General features: G+C 37.4%; 2 protein-coding genes and 1 pseudogene across 5 annotated transcripts in view; 1 reads left to right on the forward strand and 2 right to left on the reverse strand.

Moving 5' to 3' along the window:
• Positions 1-1566: 1566 nt before the first annotated feature.
• Positions 1567-5154, reverse strand: LOC113119243 (neurochondrin-like; annotated as a pseudogene).
• Positions 5155-5703: 549 nt separating this feature from the next.
• Positions 5704-11389, forward strand: LOC113119244 (mediator of RNA polymerase II transcription subunit 30-like). Its single transcript, XM_026288548.1, has 6 exons — positions 5704-5846; positions 6007-6082; positions 8585-8712; positions 9046-9204; positions 10060-10149; positions 10712-11389. Exons 2-6 carry the CDS (start codon positions 6007-6009, stop codon positions 10805-10807), a joined length of 549 nt encoding a protein of 182 aa, XP_026144333.1. The 5' UTR covers positions 5704-5846; the 3' UTR covers positions 10808-11389.
• Positions 11390-12248: 859 nt separating this feature from the next.
• The window catches only part of LOC113119245 (exostosin-1c-like), a 46333-nt gene continuing 37191 nt past the window's right edge, over positions 12249-21390 (reverse strand). For all 4 annotated transcript variants that reach the window (XM_026288551.1, XM_026288552.1, XM_026288550.1 and 1 more), the window contains 10 exons: positions 20044-20137; positions 17849-17956; positions 16365-16484; positions 15963-16095; positions 14754-14872; positions 14430-14525; positions 14220-14306; positions 13361-13521; positions 13067-13238; positions 12249-12763 (listed from right to left, as the gene is read on the reverse strand). In XM_026288551.1, the coding sequence (XP_026144336.1) occupies positions 12578-12763; positions 13067-13238; positions 13361-13521; positions 14220-14306; positions 14430-14525; positions 14754-14872; positions 15963-16095; positions 16365-16484; positions 17849-17956; positions 20044-20137 (1276 nt within the window). In that variant the 3' untranslated portion in view covers positions 12249-12577. The remainder of the gene's footprint in view (positions 12764-13066; positions 13239-13360; positions 13522-14219; positions 14307-14429; positions 14526-14753; positions 14873-15962; positions 16096-16364; positions 16485-17848; positions 17957-20043; positions 20138-21390) is intronic.

A 21390-nucleotide genomic window follows, 5' to 3' on the forward strand; every position in this document is an offset into this window, starting at 1 on the left:
TGGAGCTGAGGAGGAAATTAGACCATAAGACATTCATAAACTAAGCAATGATTTATGTGACATTACTGTGCAGAAACACTAAACTTCTAAAACAAAAACAGACATAAACACCTTAATGTAAAAAGGACATCAAAGGAACTTTGAGATGAAAGAAATGCAAATGAAAACACTACAGCTGAGTATGAGTGAGATACACATATATATATATATATATATATATATATATATATATATATATATATATATATATATAATATATATATATGATAGATAGAGATATATTAATTATTATAATTTTACTGATATAAAAATGTATCATTAAATTATATATATTTTTCGTACAGTTATTTGAATTTGTATAAACAATTATATAAATCACCAGAGTGCATATAAATAAATATAATGGTTTCTTTCTTACTAAACTTATTACAATGACAAATTAAAAAGCAGGGTCCTTCAGGAAATTGTTTTGTGATGCAAACAATAGTGAAAAAAAAAAAAAATCACATTTCTGTAAATTAATAAAACTCATGTCATTTTATAGTTGCCAGTGAAATGGTACAAAATACAAGAAATATATTATTTTAACACCAAGTCATAAACCATGTTATTTTTGCTGAAAAACAAAACAACTATAAGCATACTACTAAAACATAATATTAAGAAAAAGCTGATCAATGATAAACATAACCAAATTAATTAATGACAGAAATCCTGTCTGACACCCCAGCATAAAGAAAACAACCCAAAACAAAGAGAGTGTGAAAACATTACAAACTGCAAAAACGGAAAATATTAAAATAAAAGCTAAATAAAAAATTTGAATAGATTCTATAATAGTACATACAGCTGAACGACATACATAAAGTGAATATTACAGCTAGAGGGAGCTGTATGCAATCCTCAACAAATACCTGCAAACTGACATCCATCAGCACAGAGCTGTTGAGTTTATCATGTACATCAGACACATGTTATATGTCAGGTGAGAAGAGGCACAGATCTTAAATCTGGCCAAGCACAGCGGTGAAACGGACCGTGACCTGACTATTATGCAACGAGTAAATCATGCGCTCCGTCTCACCAAGGCTGAGAACACAAGGACACATGACAAAACGGACAACTTATGGATCAGGGCTTGTTTATAGATGTGTCTGTCAGTTGGATGGGTGAAGATGTAATACCTCGGGCTCTCCTGTGTCATGATTAGTCTGAATAAGGATCTTTCCGAGCCGAATGTCCTTACAAAAGCCATCAAGGCCTGTTCCATGGTCTCTCTGCCCGTAGAATGGACACACCAGTAATCTATCAAACGAACAAACAAGAAGCACAGGTGTAAAGTCCTGCTGTACAGATAACTGTGGAAATGTATTTCTGCCATGGAATAAATTGTATATATATTCAGACATTTTTTCTCACAATTTTTAATTTATATTCACATCTCAAACTTTTTTTCTCAGAAAAGGGAAGACAAATTTTTTGTGAGACAAATGTTGCCTTACAAAAAAATCTGAATATTGAGATGCCAAAACAGACAAAAATGACAACGTAATAAGTGCTTTTAATCTGTCTTATTAAATATGTATTTCACAAATGCTACTCCACCAATATTCTACTAAGCTGTGGCAAACCCTGAAGAGATCCAGAGCTTACACTCTTGACCAGCTCACTAATGTCCTTACGACACACCGGGCATAGCTTGGCAATGGCACAGAGGACTTCCTCAAGAGCATCCTGTGAAGGTTGGTCTGGGAGACGTCCACTGGATCCTAGCAGAGTGAAGATGTTCTCCAGCCATCCTTCATCTCTGATCAGGGTGGTTATCCAGGGCTGAGCTCGAACACAACCGCCCAAGCCTGCAAACTGAGCCTCCAGAGCTCTCCAGCCTCCTCCCAGTGTTCCTCCCAGAGAGCGCTGATCCGTGCCGGTTTAGAAGCCTGTCCGGACTGCACAGCACTCAGGAGAAAAGACAGAACTGAGGAGAAGAAACGCCGCTGGCCTAGTTCTACAGGGTCTGCAAAGATTCAAGACGCCCATTATTACTAAGCAGCAACAATAAACATATTCAGTTTTTTTGACATTTAGATTGCATTTGCCATCATCTAATGCACACTTAAAGGGATATTTTCTGTCTCAAAAAAAATAAAAAATGTATGGTTAAATTTTAGTTTAGATAATAACCCTGCCAAGCACTTATTTTCTTTTTAGTTATTTTTGTGAATTTCATCAGTGCTAAGATACACATCCTAAAAAATGGTATATCCCACTAACAAATTCATATCATTTAAAGCCAGTAGTACCTGTGGAAGTTGACTTCAGCCTGGCAATCATGAGACCCAAAGTGCAACAGTTTGCTGCTAAGACCAAGAGGCGTGGCTTATGGAGGAGAACCGGAAGTGCTTCACTCAGCATGCTCTCAAGAGCCACGAAACAAGGATCATTCCTGGGAGAGTGCAATGGAGCAGTGAATCAAGTCATGGTTAAGGAATAGCTTATCCTGTACGTGAGTGAAGATCTGTGTGTACCTGACTCGTTCTGGCTCTGTGATGGCAAAGTTTAGTAAAGCAGAACATGCCGTTTCCAGACTGGGGTCTCGTGTCACCGTTTTCCCGCTCTGACCTCTCAAAGACGCCCAACCTTTACTCAGAAAATCCACAAGCAAGGCTGGAGTATCCAGAGAGAGAAGAACCCGCCTCGGCCCGTCTTCAGCCGAGAGGTGGCACAGAGATGGGAGTAGATATCTAAGAAAGAGCAAGAACATATATACACTTAGCATAAGATCGCAAAAATATATATTGTGCAGATTTATTTTTAAATAAACTTTTCTGGACTGTGGGAACCTTCTATTAAAAAAGCCATATTAATGCCTTACCTAAGAGCAGCTTCGGTGCTCCAGGTCCCATCTTGTGAACTGTTGCTGAAGGACATCTTTGACATCCAATCAGCAAGTCCCTTCCCCTTTTCCCCTCCCTTGAAGTGACTTTTAGCATAGCCAATGAGAAAAGGCAAGAGGTCAACGACTTCTTCCTTCAGACATGAGGTTTCCTCAGCAAGCCATGCACAGAGGGAGCGAAAAGTGGCGAACAGAAATGGCTCATCATAGCTGGTCTGCTCCACCTAAACGGGGAAACAATGAGTAACGGTTTATTATTCGAAGTGTTTTGCCATTCTGAAATGTTCTTCAGAAACATTCTCCAACCGCAAACTTTTAAACCGTAACACAGTGATGCATATGTTTAACACTTGCATTCCCACCTGTTTCAGATAGTAAATTTCAGCTGAGAATGCCTCCTCCAGAGCTCCTAGGACCTGTCTGCTCTGCTGAAGACTCAGGCCAGTGATAGCTGTCTGTATCTGAGCAGGGTTTGAAACCGTCCCTTGGCTACAGGCTTGTTCCATAGCCGCTTCCATGATGCGATAGCAGGCAGTGAGTATGTGCTGCAGCTGGGGGGAGATTTCTGTACCCGGCGGCTCTTCTAGACCCATCCTCACCTCCACACACGCCCGGTTCACCAGCAGGCAACAGAATTTAGGAGGTCCCGTTGATTCCCATCCATACAGGTCCAGAAGGCAGGCAGATACTACCAAAACTGAGCCTAAATGCTCTTGACTGAGCTTGCCCTGAACCAAAGGCCGCAGCGAAGCCCATAGATTACCCACAATCTCCTTAAGCACCAGGCTTTCTGACTCGACCCCGGGTGGAGGAAGAAACGGTGCTATTTGAGAGCATATCTCTAACCGGTCCTGATCTGAAACTCGGCAGAAGTTTTCCGAAACGTTTTGCAACAGCAAGAGGAGATCAGACGAGTGTTTAGTCCAAGCCCTTGATCTTATGCTAGATGACAACAGGTATCCCAACAGTGGAAGCCCTTTTTCATGGCTGAGAGTTTGTTTTTTGAGTATGGCTCTACATAGAGACAGAACAGCACCACGGGTGAGAAGCTGCTCGGGGCCTTGCGGTAAAGCACACACAGCATTTAGAACCTGATAGCAGTCACAAGCCAAAGCCTCGTCCAAGGTAGACGTACTAGAAGTGGTCTGGGAATCTGTAGCACTTCCACTCTGGGATTCTTTCCCAAGTGTTTTTGTCTGTTTATCTGTCCAGTTGGGTCCGTTCTCCAGTATGCTCAGGATCAGAGGGACTGTGCTGAGAAGCTGTGGATGAGCAACCATGCTTGTGTCTGTGCTGAGAGCAGCCAATAGAGCAGTGCCCAGAGAGATCAACTCCTCCGGGGGCAATCCGGAGCGGTCTTCACCCCGAAATGCTGTAACCAGAAGGCGTGCGGGAAGATTAAAACCTACTGCTTCAAAAATCTGATGTAGAGTTTCGTTATCCAGCTGTCTTGGTGGACACAGCCTTGTGATCTAAATGCAAGAGAAAACAATGAGCAATACAAAAGATGTTTTGAGTATTGGGTGGATGAGGAGGATACTCTGTTGTTTACCAGGAGAAGTGCTGCTAAAATGTGGCTGTCATTCTTTGCATGAGTGAGAGCATGTAGACAGCGCTCCAGAACCTCCCTCTGAGACGAAGACAGGCCCCTGGGTTCAGAACTGCTCCCTTCTGCTGCATTTGGCTCTGTATTGGGTGGATGCTGCGGGGTAAGGACTTCCTCTGGGTTGAGATTCTCTGCCATCTTCTGGGCCAACCTGTAAACAACCATCAGATATTCATTCATGCATCAGAAGTTGTTAACTTCTTGGGAAACTAGTCCAAATGTATGCATATAATGCCTGGTGTGTAATTACTGATAGTGCTTCAATATGTTAGATTCAGGAGTCAGGCCTGAAAAAATGTCTGAGGCATAATCAGGTTCCGCAGTTTAACAGGTTTAAGAGTTCACGTCAGGTTCAATCACACAGCTGTGAAGGTAAATGACTGTTGCTCAATGTTTATAATTGCATTATACAAGAACTAACGTTAAGCGTTTACTAAGTAGCAAGCAGACGTTAAGCTAAACATATTTTAAAACCATATTCAACACATATACATGTCTTAAATTATGTAGACTGGTGTAAATCAAATAAAAAAATGCCATAAATGTATACCATATGAAAGAATAAACCTAGAACCAGGCAGGATTATCGTACACGCGTTGAATCTACGTACGTGGAAACGGAAAGGCTCGCGAGACATACGAGAGAAGTCGATTTCAAAATAATAGTCCTTGGTAAACAAAAGAAAAACAGCAATGCGATATGTGCGACTGATTATGCGAATAATATTAAGAAGTATGCTTGTTTGTTTGTTTGTTTAAAAATAAGAAAAGTCTCAAAAGTAGGGTTTCTATTTTATGAAGCAGGCTGAGTAATGCATACGCAAATAACTCAAATACAAAATGATAAATAGTAAAACCAAGGTAACTTACATTAGGCACTTAATTAGGCACTTAATGTTATGTTATATTGTAAAATAAATATTAACATGAGTAATACCAAAATCTAAAATTAATTACAAATGAATTAATACAATTAAATAGAACACAAAAAAGATAAACAATACTGATTTAATATTGTACATGAATAATAAAATATAAATAATATCAATATAATATAGTATTCATAATTATAATATTAATATAATACTATAGCATTAATAGAACCCCAAATATTAAACCTAAAACAAATTAATGAATGAATGAATAAATAATGCTTTGCTTTTCCTGACTGGAATTACAAGTACCTCTTTTTAACAGGAAACAGGAAATGATGAAAAGAAGGTTTGAAATCAAATGTGAGCGAGTGGAGTAGTGTTAATCCCGAATTTTTATTGTCCCGAATATAACTGTTATCTGCAGAAATAAACTAACGTTACTTACGGACCAGGAGCAACAACAATAAGCGCAGTGAGTTTCTACACAAAGTCTTTGAGCGCGGAATTCAATGCTCTTTCCATTCAGTCTCATCCATTCATAAATAGACAGATAATCTAAATAGTTTTTATTCCATAAGAACGGTACCACTTTTTTTTGTTAAGCTGACTAAGTGAATGATGTCTGTTTTTAGATGTCCGCTCCACTCCCGCAAAAGGGTCTTGGTCCGGGTGTATTACCTGTCATGCCCCACCAGCAGCAGACGCAGCCCGGTGTTACGGTTTAACTGGTTACCGTGTTATCTGGTGACCAACTTCCTGTTTAGGTCTCCGATGCAGATGTGCTGGAACGACGGCAGCAGATTCGCCGATTCTGAAAGCACAAACTGACGTGATATTAAGTGTCTAATAAACGCACACTTGCTCATTGCATGATTTTGATATTCTTGCAGAGATAATAAGTTATAGGTATGATCGCCCGTAGCGGCTGAAGTAAGTAGGATAAACAAAAAAATAAAATACAGTAAATCAGTGTTGGCACGGGTTTCGAACACGCGCTAAAACACGACGCGCCGCGAAATGACACTCACGAACCACCGCGCCACCGATCTTCACAATAACAGCTCCAGATCTCTGTATTCAACACAGGACTCTCGGTGTCACATCGTGAAACGGGCTGAATCAAGGAACTGTCACCGTGTTAACTTGTGACCTCTGTTTGCAAACCAAAATCCAATTTTACTGTTGCTATAAGTTAACAATTCCAGCCAAAGCGCTTCTAATGCTGCTAAATGATTTGATACGATCTGAAAATTACTCATCGTCAACAATTACGAATCTCATTAATGTAAACATGCATAACAACAGCCCAACGTTTAAGTAGCTTAGTTTCATTGATTCATTGGCAAAACACATTCTTACAGTGGCAGGCTGCCCACATACACTTCTTGGCTATGAACTGCAAAACTAGATGTACAGAATGCATCATTTCACTTTGAGGAACAATATTTAATAATAATAGGATGCACTACTTTGCTGTAAAGTGTAATTTACTTTGTTTAAATAACTTTGCAACATATTTTTCTGCTTGAATGGTTGTGATTGTATGCATCTGAATTGAAATCAACTAGACACGAAGCACAATTGACTACATAAAATTGTCATTACAGACTTACATGCAAAGACCATCAAAGTTTTTATTGAACCCAAATGGCCATTTCCGTTACAACCATTAAAGCTCTTGAAAATGTTCTGTGTTGTTTTTATTCAGGTTTTTCAGCAGCATTTAGACAATATAATAGATAATATTTCACATAATCTTTATTAAACAAATTAGATGATAAACAAGTTAACACAGGCACATTGTCTTTAAAGTGCAACATGCATTCTTCACAGATTAATATCACATGTGACCTATGGTTTCACTGGAACTGTGTTGGTCAGCCTCCTATTGAGGAAGATTTGATTTGTCCTGCTTGTGTTTAAGTGTGTGTGTGGTAAAGCAGTGAAAAGTCCTCTAGAAGTGTTATATGAATTTGTTTTTTTACCTTTATACAAAACTGATTGTGTCAAAGCAGCTTTACAGTGTCAACAGGAAAATGGAGAACAACAGTCATTTTTCAGCTAAAATCAGTTAATTGATTTAATGGTGGCATCGTCAAACCACTGAGCTTAATGATTGTGAACCATTGAAATGAACCACTTCTGTGTACACCGTCTTTTGTAGCATGATTGATTTGAGCATTAACATTTCTTTAATTAATTTTTTTTTCTTTGTATTTTTGACAAATGTCTAGTACACCAAGATAAATTCCTTGTACCTGTAAATCCATTGTATCTTACAATTAAAGGGATTGTGATGGTGAAAAATAACTTGTGGAGCATTGAAAGATTTTGGAAATTTGTTCTTTTACATATTTTGACATTGTGGCTGAGAGGTTGCATGGGAATATTGTCCCATCAGATATGGATCCATTTGTAAATCCTGATTTTTACTAGTAGTGTTTTTGACACTCTTTAAAAGTTGTCATTTAGTAACACTTTAAATTTTGTCTTGGATAGATGACAGATATATATCTTTTTTTTTATATTGTAAAACAAGAAGTGTATGTGGGCAGCCTGCCACTGTAAGAATGTGTTTTGCCAATGAACCAATGAAACTAAGCTACTTAAACGTAGGGCTGTTGTTATGCATGTTTACATTAATGAGATTCGTAATTGTTGACGATGAGTAATTTTCAGATCGTATCAAATCATTTAGCAGCATTAGAAGCGCTTTGGCTGGAATTGTTAACTTATAGCAACAGTAAAATTGGATTTTGGTTTGCAAACAGAGGTCACAAGTTAACACGGTGACAGTTCCTTGATTCAGCCCGTTTCACGATGTGACACCGAGAGTCCTGTGTTGAATACAGAGATCTGGAGCTGTTATTGTGAAGATCGGTGGCTCGGTGGTTCGTGAGTGTCATTTCGCGGAGCGTCGTGTTTTAGCGCGTGTTCGAAACCCGTGCCAGCACAGATTTACTTTATTTTATTTTTTGTTTATCCTACTTACTTCAGCCGCTACGGGCGATCATACCTATAACTTATTATCTCTGCAAGAATATCAAAATCATGCAATGAGCAAGTGTGCGTTTATTAGACACTTAATATCACGTCAGTTTGTGCTTTCAGAATCGGCGAATCTGCTGCCGTCGTTCCAGCACATCTGCATCGGAGACCTAAACAGGAAGTTGGTCACCAGATAACACGGTAACCAGTTAAACCGTAACACCGGGATGCCCCCACAAGGTGCCCTGCGGGAAATCTCTCCCGTTTATCTGTGCCGCATCGGTCAGGAGACTGTCCAGGACATCGTCACACGCACTATGGAGATCTTTCAGATCGCACGGGCCACTCAGGTGAGTTTGTGTTCGCAATCTTTAAGTATACAGAGAATTTGAGATCGCTAGTTCACAGTAACGTTACTAGTAGCTAGTTATTCATTCCTAGTTGCTTAATTATAAAATAATGGTCCAAGAAAAGTGCAACATTGATCAAATTTTAGTACAACTATATATATGCATATGTATGTATTTATAATATAGCATTTGGAAAAGGAAATAAGAAATGTTAAAAGTTCAAACTATGCAACAAATGTCATATTTTGATTATTAATATCAATATCTCTTATAACAATCAGAGCAGCATTTAAAAAGCAGATGTAGAATGAAAAGGCTGGTTGTTTCTTCTAGCTTCCCAATGGTGTGACACAGAGCCAGCCCGCGTATCAGGACCGCTTTGGGAAGCTGCAGGAGCATCTGCGTCAGCTGACACTGCTCTTCCGCAAGCTGCGTCTGCTGTATGAACGCTGTGTAGAAATGACCCCTGACCTCCAGGAGTCTACAGCTGAGGTGAGCCTCATCTGTGTTTACTGACGTACATTATATAGACTTCTGGTTGTTCTTGTGGCCTTTTGATAAACTCAGCCCTTTTCCTAATTAAATATTTAGTGGTCATTTCACTTATTCTGAAATACCCTCTTAGATCACAATTTACATGTATTAAAAAATAAAATAAAATATTTTGTGTGCATTAACTGTATTTAGAAATAGACTTTTATTTTTAGTTTAACCCTGTAAAGCCTGACATATGAAATAATAATAAGAACATTCTTTTGAAGATTCAGACGAGAGAAAAAAACTAAAACAAAAACTAGTGCTGAGTAACGATTAATCGCATTCAAAATTCAAGTTTTTGTGTACATTATATATGTGTGTGTATACATTTTATATATATATATATATATATATATATATATGTGTGTGTGTGTGTGTGTGTATATGTATAAAAAAGCACATGCATGTATACATTTAAGACAAAATTGTTTATATATTAAATGTTTATTTATAATATAAATTATATATATATATATATATATATATACACACACACACACACACACACACTACAGTAGGGCCTTGAAAATATGGGATTTAAAATTTTATCTAATCTTGGAATACAGTTTGAGTTTGAAATATTTTTATTGAAACGTTTTAAGAGAAAATACATATATAAAAAAAAATACTGTTTAAATTAGAATTAAATAAAAAAAATTAATAAAATGGAAGCTCTTTCATTATTAGTCTCAGAATTTTTTTTTTTTTTTTTTTTAAATCATTCATTCAAATCAGATTCAATTTCAGGAGACAGTTATTCGTATTATTACAGATAACATTTCAATAATGTGTTTTCTGCCATCCTTCCAGCTGGTTCCTTATGTGGGGGAAGAGACGACAGCTGTGAGAGTGGAGCCGTGCAGCCCAGCTGTTATTCAGGAGAGACAGGAGGTTCTAGAGGTTTGCTTCATTGATTCATATCTCTAAACATATATATATATATATATATATATATATATATATATATATATATATATATATATATATATGTGTGTGTGTGTGTGTGTGTGTGTGTGTGTGTGTGTGTGTATATAAATTTTTTTTTGCATTTATTTGATAAAAATAAAATAAAAGTCATTTTGTGAAATATTATCACAATTTAAAATGTAATTCATTCCTGTAATGGTAAAGCTGAATTCTCAGCATCACTACTACAGTGTTCATCATCACATGAAAAATACATATTAAACGATGTATAACGTTGCATGTAATAATATATATATATGTGTGTGTGTGTGTATATAAATTTTTTTTTGCATTTATTTGATAAAAATAAAATAAAAGTCATTTTGTGAAATATTATCACAATTTAAAATGTAATTCATTCCTGTAATGGTAAAGCTGAATTCTCAGCATCACTACTCCAGTGTTCATCATCACATGAAAAATACATATTAAACGATGTATAACGTTGCATGTAATAATAGTGCTCTGAGCTTCTCCTCTCATGCTTTTATAACAGAAAGTGAGGCAGAAGAACCAGGAAATGAAGGTGCTAATGGACCAGATGAGGAACCTCCTGTGGGATGTCAATGCCATGCTCACCATGCGAAAATGACAGCAGTACGCTTTGTAGTAAACATCTGACCATCCTCCGTCAGCCCTCATCTACGGTCTCCTCAATCTCACTTGTTCAGGTGCTTTCACACAGATAGCAGTGTACAACAGACTGCTCGTGCAAATGCCACATAATATTTCATCTTGACAAATGAGATCAGGCTTGGCAGCTCTTTGTGGTCCTGCCTCATTTACAGTGTTAAATCCCAATGCTCTGATTAATAACTGCTTCATCAAAGCACTGAATTAGCATCAGAAACAGGAAGTAATGTAAAAGCCATGCAGATGATGTATGCTAGCCATGCTGTTTGCATGATAAATGATCACTGCGGACTAAGCCTTGTAAATAATAGTGCCTACTATGATCTTTTGTACATTCATTGAACGGTGTGATGTGTTTCACACTGTTGCTCCTCAGCAAATATGTTCTCAGGTAGAGTGTGTGTTCCCCTGAGCTCTGTATTACACTCCTGATATCTGCCTTCTGGAGAAACGATCATCTGAAAAAACCCCCAGAATGAATTGCAGGATGATAGTTTTTGTAAACTAGACTTTTATACAAAAAAAGAAAAAAGAAAAACAACTCTTTTGTCATGTGTTTTCTTTTAGAAAATACAAAAACAGAATGCACAACGTAATTGACATTACCTTCGGTGTAACATGCTATTATTTATATTAATCAAAATGAAAATATTTGTCACAGTTTCCATAAAAATACTAAGCAGCACAACTGTTTTCAACATAGATGATGATAAGAAATCTTTTTATGAGCAGCAAATCAGCATGTTGGGATAATTTCTGAAGAATCATGTGACGATGAATGGAGTAATGATGCTGAAAGTTCAGCTTTGCATCACAGGAATAAATCACATTTGAAAATATATTTAAATATAAAACAGTTATTTTAAATGGTAATATAATTTTTTTATAAAATAAAACATAAATCTCACCCCAAACTTTTGAGCAGTAAACTCATAACAGCCATGAATAAAAATACTACGGTTTTGTAAGTTACCAGTCAGCATTTACATTAACGCACATTAATTTTCGCAAACTTTTAAGTGCACTAAGCTCCATTTCATTTTCAAATCAATGTTGATTCAGTAACTGCTCTTTGAGATTTGTCTGTGATTTAATCCGGTGAATCCTGATTTCAAGAATGATTTGGAACAATTCATTACAATAGGCTCTTTCATTACTTTGCTTGGGCATCTGTAATTATACAACTTTTCCATATGTTTTCATATAAATTGTATCGGATCTAATTCAACTCTAAATTGTCAAAAAACAAAACAAAAACTTTTTATCTAACGTCTTGCTATTAAAGAGTAAAATGATTTTATGATTTATTAACATGCCACTTTTTGGGTAATAATTTTAGGCACAGTTGCTGGGAACAGCAAAATAAAACCATAATTTCACAAATACAGCCACACACACCATTTGCATTTTGGAATTATTTTATTGGTCATGTAATTCCCACTTGATGTAATCAGTCAGTTGCTTTGTGACTCGTGTGTTAGTCCATTGCACCATTAGACTCCCTTAATGCTACAAACTCCTCCAGTCAAACAGCAGCTGGAATGATTGACAGATCTGTGATGTTTTCTCATCCATGAAGCTGTCAGCCATAAATTGAGAACTGGACATTAGAGGCAAAAACCTGTCTCTTGTCCACCACAAGCTAGCAGCCCTAGCGGAGGGATAGAGTTAAGTCTCTGCATCAGCATAAGTATCAGTTTGTGATCCATCCCCACTCGTTCATCTTGGCTCAGACACGCTCCAGGTCTCTGTACCTCTTGCGCAGGATGGACACGTGGTCCTTGAAGAGTACGGGGTCCAGGCGAAACTGAGAGTGCACTAGAGGCATGTAACCAAACCAGCTTGCAATGGTGTTGACGCACTCCTGCCTCTGGGTAAAGTGCTCAGGGTTCACCCATGGGGCCATCTTAGTACCCTTAGAATGGACAGGAAATAAGACGTCAAAAATATATCACACTGATTGCTAGGACACACTTTTCATTACCAGTTTTCAGCTTGGCACAGCAATACATCTCATTTCCAAAATGAACTAAAACTCTCAAATGAAGTCATTCTTCCATAACTCTAACAAGTGCTAGCGCTCACTTTATCACTCACAAAACAATGACCTTTTAGCTATTTCTTTAAGATTTAAAGGTATGTAAATCACATTCTGCAAGGGGTGTGTAAACTTCTGAGCAGAATTGTTAAGTACAAAGTGTTGGCTCTCTGGCCTCACCTGCTGGGTGGGCATCTCTTTGTACTGCTTCCTCTGCGCTACTTTAATCGGTGGCAGGTGTGTCACAGAGGAGACCAGGAAGTTCATCAGGATATCCTCACAGTTAGAGGTGCGATCCACTAGCGCACGCAGAGAGGAGGGCAGGTAGTGAGAGAACAGGTGATGGTAGTACCTGTGGGACGCAAAGACATCAACACATAATCGAGAGCACTGTCTCTGCTGGTCATGTTAGAGAGCTTGATGAAGCATGAGAGACATCAACACTGTCAGAGTATGTCAGCTGCAGCCAATCACCTGTGATAAAATGCCGCTCCGGTGAGGACGATGGAGTACTCGTTGGTCCATTTAGAGGTGTAGCCCCAGGCTTTCTTTACAGGGTCCCAGAAATGGCTTCTGGGAGGGTAGCCAACAATCCTCTCGGGGAAACTCCGCCACACATGGAAAGCAAAATTGATCTGGAAGGGTTGGATTACAGAGGAAAAACAGGAATTAGCTTCGTCATGTGTCAGAACAATGCAATCTGATTTGTTTAGACTCTTTTTCTACTCTTCGAAACCTCACATAAAAATTTGAAATTTTATTTAATATATTACAAATATAAGTGTGTGTGTGTGTGTGTGTATGTATATGTATATATACATATATATGTGTGTGTGTGTGTGTGTGTATATATATATATACAGCTGAAAAAATATAAATAGATATAAACTAACTTCAAAAACATGAGAATTATAGATTTAATAAAATGCATATTTGATCAAACAAAGTGAAACAAATGTTTAATTTTCATTTAATTTAAATCGATGTACTAAAATACATAAATGTAAAATAAAAATTAATAGAAACTATATAAACATTGAAAATAAAAAAATTCAAAATATTATAATAAAATTATTATAGCATCTCAAATATACTAAAACTACACTGCGCCATAGCAACCATCTAGAACCCTCCGGAATCATTGTGGCTAGATCTGTTTTTACAGCTACGGTGAATTTTTATTAAACTAAATTAATAAATAATAATAAAATGTATACTATAGATTTAAATATATATATAAATAAAATAATGATCACAGTTTTAATAAATCAAAGTTTAACTTAAAATAGATTAAAGTGAAATAAAACCATGCAGGATGAAGAGGGAACTCTACCTCGCTGGTCAACAGCACTGTGTCTTCATCTAGGCTCAAAACTGCCTCCGTCTCAACAGCTGCATTAGGCAGGAAACGGCTGCTCGTCTGCAAGCACAGAAAGTGGCAGAGCAAAGAGCTTCGTGAGACACGAGGTGGAGAGAGAGAGAGCGCAAGATCTCTCCACTGCTCACAGACATGACTTGACTGTTCTCTCACTCGAATACTCACTTTCCTTCTGCCATCTGTGATGAGAAGGGGCACTGGCATAGGCGGCCATTTACTCCGGTGAGGGGGTGGCTTCTCACTGTTCCACAGGATGATGATCTGACAAGAAACCCAAACAAGAACACACACTATCACAGCATGCACACCAAACTGGCTGAAGTGTCTTCTTATAGGCTTTTGTTTGTGTCCAAACACTGAACTGCTGTGGATCTGCACTGATATCACCGAATAAAAGGTCATTCTTTAGTGGTGCAGTAACTGCTACTTTAAGTTTGTAAAATTCCATTTTGCTCTATATTTTTATAAACACTGACTGTAGTAGTGTACCTGTGAGCAGTATTTTGATTTGGAGACGACCTGAAGAAGCTTCATGATTGGCTGAGACTGCGAGACCAGAGGTGAGGTGGCATGAATTACAGCAGTGAACTCCTGACCTGGACTGATTCCTACATCAGCAGAGGAAAAAGAGTGAGCGTCCTTTGCCATTAAGACACTATCCATACTATATACTTAGTATAGTGTCAATGGCACAGTGTTTGAAATGGCAAACTATTACTGTGTTATTTTAATATTTATATGCGATAATCAGAACACACACTTATATTATTCCCCAATTTTTTGGGGGGATGTGATTACTTGCGACTAATCGTTTGACTTCACTAGATTATAGTATTTATTTATATTTTGAATTAACTTCACATTCACATGTTCAGTTTTAATTTTAATTTAAGTTGTAGTATTTTTTTTTAAGTTTGTGTTTTTTATTCATTTTAATTTTTAGCATTTCCTTTTTTTCTTTTTTCTTTTTGTTTTAGTAATTAGAAAAATTTTGTAAATAAATTTGTAAGATTTTAGTCTAATATCTATATTTTATTTTAATAGTTTTGATTCTGGTTAATAACAAACACTGCTACCAAACTAGTAATACTTGTGTTTCTTCTTTTTTTTTTTTTGTGGTATGCATACTGTTGCATACAATCAAATCATTACACTTTTTACATTTGTCAAAATATGCAGTATACAACCATACCATACTGTGTGAAATACAAACCCGATTCCAAAAAAGTTGGGACACTGTACAAATTGTAAGTAAAAAAGGAATGGAATAATTTACAAATCTCATAAACTTATATTTTATTCACAATTGAATATTGTATATAAAACATGCAATATACAATAATGATAAGAATACAAATTTGTTTTTGTTTATAATTTGCATTATGTTATTATTCATTATTTGCTTGCTTGTTATTCCATTCGGATTTGTTCTCAGGTAATACACACACTCTTACTAATAAAGGTTCCAAAAGGTGATTTGCAGTGATGTCAAAGAACCATTTCGGGATCCTCAAAGAACCTTTTCTTATTAGTGTAAAGAACATTTAAATAATCTGATGATTTCCCTCCCATCATGAAGAACGTTTTGTGCAATGGAAAGATTGGAGTTTCATAGATGCCAATAATAAACTTTACGCATTCCATTCCAAATAAATATGCATACTCCAAAATATTTGACAAGATTTGACACAGGCTTACCAAGGTTTAAATAATAGAAGGGGTAGTGTGCCAAGTGCGTTGAGTACTCGGGCAGAACCAGCAGCCCTCCAGGTAAGGCATTCCACATGAATTTATTTCTGGAGATGTGCGAGTACACTCTGTCCTTTATGATCTGATAGACATCAAGACGGCAGTATTAAATACAACAATCACATCAAATCACAACAGCATATTTAATCCCTATTGGTTTTAAAAATGGCCAGCAGAGGGCAGACCAAAGCCATACCTTTGTTCAAAATTGACAGTTCATTTGCCAATTAACCTAAGGGCAGGGGACTAAGTATGTGCTAATGATGTATGGCTGGTTTAATTTCCCCTGACAGACCTTCCTCTCTGTCAGATCTGCCTCTGTGTACACATCTAAGCTGACCCATCTCTCACCTCCAGTGTGGTGAGTACAATCTTATCCACAGAGGAGAAGTAGGCCTCCCAGAGCATCTGTGTACGCTGTCTGAGAGCCAGCACCCTGTCATTGCCCACAGCCCGCACCGTGGAAGGTACCTTGAGGGAACAAAACAAATATTTTTTATAAAACTTGCACATTTCATTGGTGCCATCTTTAATCTCTCAATGAGTGGTTATGAACGAATGAATGAAACTCATTTGTCCTTGTTTCACTCCATCTCGAATCAAGTTTTTTTTTGTCTCGAGCAAGACTGTACTCCAAGACATTCACTTTAAATTATTTGACTGATTTTTACGTAGAAAGGGCGACAGCACACCACATTAAAATAAATTATCATTCATATTTTTCATAACCCTGGCCCAAAATTCAAAAACTAAACTAAAATTAAGTCATCTTTGAGAGAAAGGGCCCCCTGGTGTTTCGGGGGCATTAAGGAAGGATAAACTTTGCATACAGGTAAAGTTATACAATGGTTCCAAACTCTAATCAATATCTCATCATCTTTTTAGAAACGTACTGTATTTATTTACAGACAGTTGGGCATTATCATGAAAAAAACTGATGGTATGCTCTAGTGCGGTGTTTTTAGCCTCAAGTAATAAAATACTTTATAAATACACAATTACTTAAGTGCAACTGAATTAGCAAACATCTTATTTCACATAGGGCTCTGATCACCTTGTCATGATTGGAATATATATTTTGTTACATACTTATTCATTAATCTTGGTTAGTGTTCATTTTGTACATTTACTAATACATTTTAAGTTTTACATTTATTAAAAAAGATATTAATTAATGTTACCTACTATTCCAAAAATTGGGGTTGGTGAGATTAAATTTTTTTTTTCTTTGTTTTGTTTTTGAAAGATGTCTCACCTTGGCTGCATTTATCTGATAAAAATACATCATAAAAAAAGAGATATGTTCAGAAATATTACTATGGTTTAACTTATAACTTACATATATTTATATCTTTAAAGTGTGATTTAAGTCTTCAGTTTCACATGATCTTCTTTCAGAAGTCATTCAGATATGCTTGTTTTGGTGCTCAAGAAACATTTTTAAAAAAATGATCATTATCAATGATGAACACAATTATGCCGCTTCATATTGTTTTGAAAAAATGTGTTACTTTTTCCCAGGATTCTTTGACTTCAAAGAAACAGCTTATAAATAAACACAGACCAAAATGAACAAATGCTCTAAAATGTTCATTGTTAGTTCATGACACCTTATACATGAACTGATGTAAACAAAATGCACCTTAATTAAATGTTATATTAAACTACATAATGGTGACAGTCACACCTTCCCTTATACATTCATATGAAATCTTCACGATAAAAAAGTGCACGTGCATATTATTTTCAACATGTTTTAATTAGCAGTTTCTTCCATCCTCATGTTCCCTTCTCAGAAAAGTGACATCCGAGTTCTTCACACGAAGGTCTGTTACCTGTAGCAACAGTCTCTCGTCGCCCTCGATGACTGCCTGGTTCCACTGGATGACATCAGAGAAAGGTAACTCCCAGCCATTACTGAGTAACACCGGGATACAAGCGGCCTGTGAGGGATACGACCACAGGAGACAGACAGTGGCTTAGACTTTGATTAGCATCAGCATAATCAATTAATCTAATGAAAAACAACAACACACAAGAAAACAGACCAAGTTCACTCCAAATGCACTGAAAAATAGACATAGTCCATCTGATTTTCCCTTTAGGCAAGGTTATGAGATATATAGCGTGTGATGAAAAGGCTGTTGGTTGTTTAAGAAGTCTCAGAGGGGCCTGTGCATGACTCACTGCTCTCATCCAGCCTTTTTTATCAGACACACCGCCAGACAGATGTGTTAATTACCCAATAGGAGGGTGAGGTAGAAGAGAAACAGGGGTCCATGATTTATTGAAGTGGAGTTGCTCGCCTTTCCTCTTGTTTACTATTCCATCTTGATCTTGCTCTACTTTTCCTCCCAGATTCCTTGTTGGCCTTTTTTCTTCTTCTTTTCGTCGTTCAGCTCGTATTCTGCTCTACAGTGAGATTTTTAATTAAATCACAAGAGAGTGCAATCCTAAGAACGGGCCAAGATCAAACACAAGCCCTCTAGCTGTGTGCAGCCATGCTTTCATCCTAAACAGCATTAGAGGACACAGGGGCAGACAGCAGCAAATTGCTTCAGGTGACTGATTGCCACCTTGGCCTCCTAAGCCCACAGAGATCCAGGAGCTGGCCTTTGTTTCATGCTCTGGGACGATAGCTCTAGGGCCGCCCGACTAGCACGGATCCCTCTTGGCACTGATCCATACCGTGGTTGCTTGCACAGCCATTTTCCTAAAAGGAGTGTGTCGAGGAATCAACACCAGAGAGAGGTTGTGAGAGTAGAGAGAAAAAAAAGCAGGATCTGGATGATGGGGTCAGAGGATGTTCTAGAACAGCAGTTCTCGTGCTGTGACGTGGATCTTTGCAGTACTAATTTCCAGTATTAAGATTTTGTATTTACATTTCTGTAGGTGTGATCCAAATACATTGTTCTATTGTTAATTGGATGAGCCACGTTTGAAGCTGCTGTAAAATTCAGACATGTAACCGCATATTTTATTTTATTAGTATTGTATTTTTAATTGCCATGTTACAGCCTGCAGATAGGATTATAAAATATAGCCTATTATTTTGTGTTTAATCTGATCAATATTTATAATAATGTAACTAATTGAACACACCCATGTGTTTTTAAATTTACACAATACTACGGCGAGAATAAAAACTACGCCTTCTTTCTTTGTGTGAACATTTGGGTGGCATTATGCAAATCTTCCCACACAGTGATGTAGACATGTGGGGGCGTGTTTAAATGAGTTGTTTTAGGGGGCGTGGACAAGGCTTAATTTTAAATAGAATATCTCTTTGGGTATGAAACTTTCGACTTTGCAACTTTAGGGATTTTGTCTATTCACAAACAGCTTGTAACACTCCAAAGAGAAAAGAGAACTTGAAATCACATCATATGATATATTTAATCAAAAGATGGCATTATGTCACTCACACAGTCTGTAGGCTTGTGCCCAGAGATGTCAGTGTACAAAACATTTCAAAGGAACACGAGGAAACCATCTTTGATTTGAAAATGTTTCGTGCCAGCCACCTCTAAAATCCCAGTTTAGGTGCTTCTTGGCCTGAAATGTTTGAGAACCTCTGTTGTAGAGCTTTCAGCAGTGCTAGTAATTGCCAGTTCTTTCTGTGGCTTTGGCTGCCCCCAAAGAAAAAGAGATCTATGGAACTCAGACAGGGGCTTATATAGAAAAGCACCGAGGGAGAAAAAGACAGAGGAGTAGAGCGAGGGAGTGCCGAGGAATCAGTGTGAGGGCCGAGCCGGCTGCCAAACCCACCGTTCTGTGGATTTATCCATTCAACGCGGCTCGGCAGAGTCGAAGCGAGGGCACCCTCCGTGAGCTTCCGGCCCTTTCACACACACCACCAGGACGCCAAGAATATATGCGCCTGGGAAGTTTTTCCACTCGATGGCTAATGTGCTGTTTATCTGGGAGACTCCGAGACCTGACTGTTTTCATAATCTACCAAACCTTTCTTGCATTTCTAAAAGGCTTGTTGAAGCATACTTGGCTGTATTCAGTTTTCAAAAAGTTTTACCTGCAAAGACTCCAGGAAACGGAACGACCCCAAGCGCCGACCGCGGGGAACCAGACAGAAGGTGGAGTTGTGGAGCAGCTCCTGATAGTCAAATCTAGGAAGGGAAATAGAAACAAATGAAATTAGGTTAAAATATGGCAAACGCACAGTCATGGCCTAGTGCTCAGGATCTGCAACAGAATCCAGATTTTATGTGAACCGATCCAAAACAGTAACAAAAGTAAGGATACACTAATATTCAAACGTTTGGGGTCGGTGAGAATTTTTTACGTTTTAGAAAAGAGTCTTTTAATGCTCGCCAAGGCTGCATTTATTTGATCAAATACACAGTATAACAGTAATGAAATGCTGAAATACTATTTCAATTTAAGATAGCTTTTCTATTGTGATGTATTTTAAACTGTAGTTTGGTGCTCAAGATTTTATGCTATGTTTAAAACAGGTGTGCTGCTTACTTTTGTGTAACATGTGATACATTGTTTCAGGATGGTTTGATAAATATAGTTCAAAAGAACAGTATTTATTAACAAACCAAGTCTTTATTGTTACTTTCGATCAATTTAAAGCATCCATGATGATTAAAAAATATTCATTTCTTAAAAAAAAAAAAAACGGACTCTAATATATAATAAAGGAGGTTACTGTACATGCTCTAACATGTTGATCTGAGGCGATCATTTAAGTGAGATGAGTTCCTCCATCATTTCCTGTTTCTTTTCTCTCTGTGCTATCAACAAAGTGTCAAAGGAGCCAAAAGTAAAATGAAAAAACACCAACATTAAGGAAACCCATTACCCAGTGCATAGAACAACTGTTCAAAGGCTGTTTAAAGAGAGGCTCTTTGAGAGCCACACTGGCACTACTTAAAATGCAGCCATGCTAGAAGGGTGTTTTGATCCAAGCAAGCCATCGTTTTTTTCCTCAAGCTGTTGTCCCTGGCAACCATTTATGGTTTCTAAGAATACGCTGAATCCAGAAGCTTTGTGTGATTGCCACCGCTGGATGATAAGTGAGGGTGAAGGTGGGAAAAAACTGCGATTGACCCACAGTGTGTTAATGAGAATGGATATTGGGTATTGTATAACAGATCTGAATCCCACATAGATGTTCTGTCAGCACAGCAAGTGCCGAGCTGCCATCTGCCCTGAACAGAAAAACATTTTAGCGATGCAGCCTGACATATTCAATACTAATTGTCTGCTGAAATTCACAGGGAAAGTAAAAAAAAAAAAAAAAAAAAAAAAAAGAATAATGTAAACTGTTTCTCAAGGGCCTTGCAAAGTAACTTTGGACATCATTGTCCGTTTTGTTCTTGTTAACTACAAATAAATCTAAAACTACTAAAAT

The sequence above is a fragment of the Carassius auratus genome, chromosome 19 (assembly GCF_003368295.1).
Source record: "Carassius auratus strain Wakin chromosome 19, ASM336829v1, whole genome shotgun sequence".
Classification (NCBI taxonomy): Eukaryota; Metazoa; Chordata; class Actinopteri; order Cypriniformes; family Cyprinidae; genus Carassius; species Carassius auratus.